Source organism: Nicotiana sylvestris, chromosome 1 (assembly GCF_000393655.2).
Source record: "Nicotiana sylvestris chromosome 1, ASM39365v2, whole genome shotgun sequence".
NCBI lineage: Eukaryota > Viridiplantae > Streptophyta > Magnoliopsida > Solanales > Solanaceae > Nicotiana > Nicotiana sylvestris.
Genome location: NC_091057.1, coordinates 92,079,189 through 92,082,319, shown reverse-complemented (window position 1 = coordinate 92,082,319; position 3,131 = coordinate 92,079,189). Strand labels below are relative to the sequence as shown.

The 3,131-nt window shown below is 35.4% G+C and overlaps 1 protein-coding gene across 1 annotated transcript; it reads left to right on the top strand.

The window, feature by feature from the left end:
* Positions 1-401: 401 nt before the first annotated feature.
* Positions 402-2,767, top strand: LOC104235004 (V-type proton ATPase subunit D-like). The gene is made up of 2 exons (XM_009788672.2): positions 402-605; positions 1,750-2,767. The coding sequence occupies exon 2, from the start codon at positions 1,767-1,769 to the stop codon at positions 2,550-2,552; it is 786 nt and encodes a 261-aa protein (XP_009786974.1). The 5' UTR covers positions 402-605; positions 1,750-1,766; the 3' UTR covers positions 2,553-2,767.
* The last annotated feature ends 364 nt before the right edge of the window (positions 2,768-3,131 follow it).

Genomic DNA, 3,131 nt, shown 5'->3' with positions numbered 1-3,131 from the left:
TTCTTTTTATTTACTTTCCTTGTGTAAGAAACATGAAGACAAGTTTTACCAAATAATTAAGGCAAACAAACGAAGTCATAGGGAAGCGAAAGTTTAGGGAAACTTTTTTATTAACTTTCCTATGTAAGAAACATGAAGAAACATTATACTAAATAATTAAAGCAAAATTAATAACAAATAATTGTGGCAAAAATTTACCAAATAATCTCGTTAACATTCCAAGATTGTTAAATTTTTATTAAATATTAATAAAATACTTAAATTACTATATTGTCTAATGTGAACTCTATGTTTTAAAAGGTAAAAAAGGTGAACGATATTTCGCTAAGGCCTTTACGTAAAATCTAAAAATAAAATAAAATAAGGGTACTTTTGCGAATTGTCCGAGAAACTTCGGAATAATGAATTATCGACAGTTTCCGAAATATTTTCGACTATATGTCAATGATGAAGGCAATAATAGCCAGTTCCAACACGGACAGATATTGCAATTCGATCTTCGCCCCGAGAATTTTGTTCTTGGCACAGTTGACCCAACTCTCTTCTTCTGCTGAGTTATCTGAATAATCTCCTGATCTCTTTCTTCTCCGTGCGAAATCTAGTTTGTAAGTGCCCTTTTTGCCTCACCCTAATCCTCTTTTCCCATTGTTTTCTTTTTTGGATGTTTAATTCTGAATGCTGATTTTTACAAGTTATATAGGCATGATGGTTTGCTTCCCATATGATAATTTGGCTTTAAAATAGTTACTGTTTATACTGACCTGCCTTTTCATCTATTGTTAAAAGGGAATTAGATCATAAAAAAATTCATTGTGTTGTTGAGTTTCAGTTCATGGAATATTATTATTATTAAGCTTATGGATCCCCTTTCGATGATTTTTTTAGGGGGATGTGAATTGGGTTTCAATTGTTTTGTGCCTCTGCTCCAGAATGCGTATGGTTATCCATTACCTGATAAAAAACAAACTTTTATGGTTCAAAATAATTTTAAAAAAAAAAGATTTTTCCCTTGTGCTAGGCTATAGCGAGAAACCCTCAAATCTAGAGCTTATGATCTTAACTTTCAAGCCATTTCCAGTTAGTGGAACTGCTTCACAGTGTATTTTAATTTTTTTATTAAAAAATCCTGATTCACATCATTACTTTAAATGCATCAGAAAAGGCGCAACTTGGATTCATTTGTGCCATTAGTTAATATGTGATCTTGTTGCTTCTTCGAGTATCGTGATTGCTCTGAAGCTGTGATGGTTTACTGATCTACCTTCCTGATAATTTCTCTCAAGGGAAAAGTGTATAAGGGCGAGGTCATTAATTTGAACTCATGCACAAATTCCATTCTTGTGACTGTGGCTAAAAAGTTAAAACAGATATTGAAGTATTCAATTTCAGCTTCTAATTTTTTGCACTTTAAACATCCTAATTTGTCTAAAGTACTCCTTGAACCCAAATCAACCAATATGCCTAAAAACGTCCTGAGATTGGGGGTTAGTGTGTAAAAGAAATCCATATTAGTATCTTGGATAATTATTATTTTTCTTTTCTGGGATTTTTAATCATAGCATAGATGAGTTTTATTCATGAAAATCAAATTAATGATCTTTTTGGTTCATGACATCAAAGTTACTGGTTTCATTATGACTTAAATTATAGCTGTCTGATGTTGGATTACTCTTTCATCTGCAATTTTGTATCCTATATCCAACTATATTTTTTCTCTATGAAAATTATATCCTCACTTCTTTTTTTCAGCTAAGTAGCTTAGCAAAATGTCCGGGCAAAGTCAGCGTTTGAATGTTGTACCCACAGTTACGATGCTGGGAGTTATTAAAGCTCGCCTTGTTGGCGCAACAAGAGGCCATGCTTTGCTGAAAAAGAAAAGTGATGCTTTGACTGTGCAATTCCGTCAGATTCTAAAGAATATAGTGTCAACAAAGGAATCAATGGGAGAAGTCATGAAAGACTCCTCCTTTGCTCTGACTGAGGCAAAATATGCTGCTGGTGAGAACATCAAGCACGTTGTCCTTGAAAATGTCCAGAATGCAACTCTTAAAGTTCGATCTCGGCAGGAAAATATTGCTGGGGTGAAGCTCCCTAAGTTTGAACATTTCTCTGAAGGAGAGACCAAGAATGACCTGACTGGATTAGCTAGAGGGGGGCAACAGGTACAAGCCTGTCGTGCTGCTTATGTGAAATCTATTGAGTTACTTGTTGAGCTTGCATCGCTGCAAACATCATTCTTGACTCTTGATGAGGCAATCAAGACCACAAATCGGAGGGTCAATGCCTTGGAGAATGTTGTAAAGCCTCGGCTGGAGAATACAGTTCTTTACATCAAGGGGGAACTTGATGAATTGGAAAGGGAAGACTTCTTCCGTCTGAAAAAGATACAAGGTTACAAGAAGAGGGAGGTAGAGAGACAGATGGCATCTGCCAGGCAATATGCGGAGGAGAGGGCTGCTGAAGAACTTTCTTTGAAGAGAGGCATTACGCTTGGTTCAGCCCATAACATACTGTCCCATGCTTCACAGAAAGATGATGACATTATTTTCTGATTTGGAGGTCAGCTTTTTGGTTAAGTTATGTTGGTTGTTAAATATAGGAACGGATTATATTATTAGATGGAGAGATTTTTACTGTTCAAAAAGAGCTCTATCATGTTTGTACTTAATGAACTCTACGGGGAGCAACCTCATTGGCTATTTGTGAGTGCTTTTTTCAATTTTTCGATTCACTGAGTTGTTGGATGGAACTTTTATTTTTTGCTCAATTTATGCCCAAGCTTGTCCTCTTTGCTTGTCACAAATTTGTTTTCACGTATTTGATAATAGTCTCTCCCTTCTGTACATGAGCAACTGCACTCGGAAATGCAGATAGTGAAAATGGCCATTCTTGCTAGGATTGAGTCAAATGCACCAAAAAAAAAATTCTTTTATTTGTGAGATAACCTTGTTCTAAGCCTATTAGTTCCCGTAATCCTTGGGTATATTGAGTGCGCTGCATTAGGTAAAAAGGAGAAAAACGATAAAATATACATAAGTTTTGTCGTTCCTCGACATGTATTCTTTTGAAATCATTTGTAGTTAGTGAAGTTATGAGGATTGCTTCATCGCAGCATTGAGATTGCTTCTTTT

Coding starts and splice junctions, on each gene's coding strand:
- LOC104235004 (XM_009788672.2), top strand. CDS start 1,767: ATGTCCGGGCAAAGTCAGCGTTTGAATGTTGTACCCACAGTTACGATG.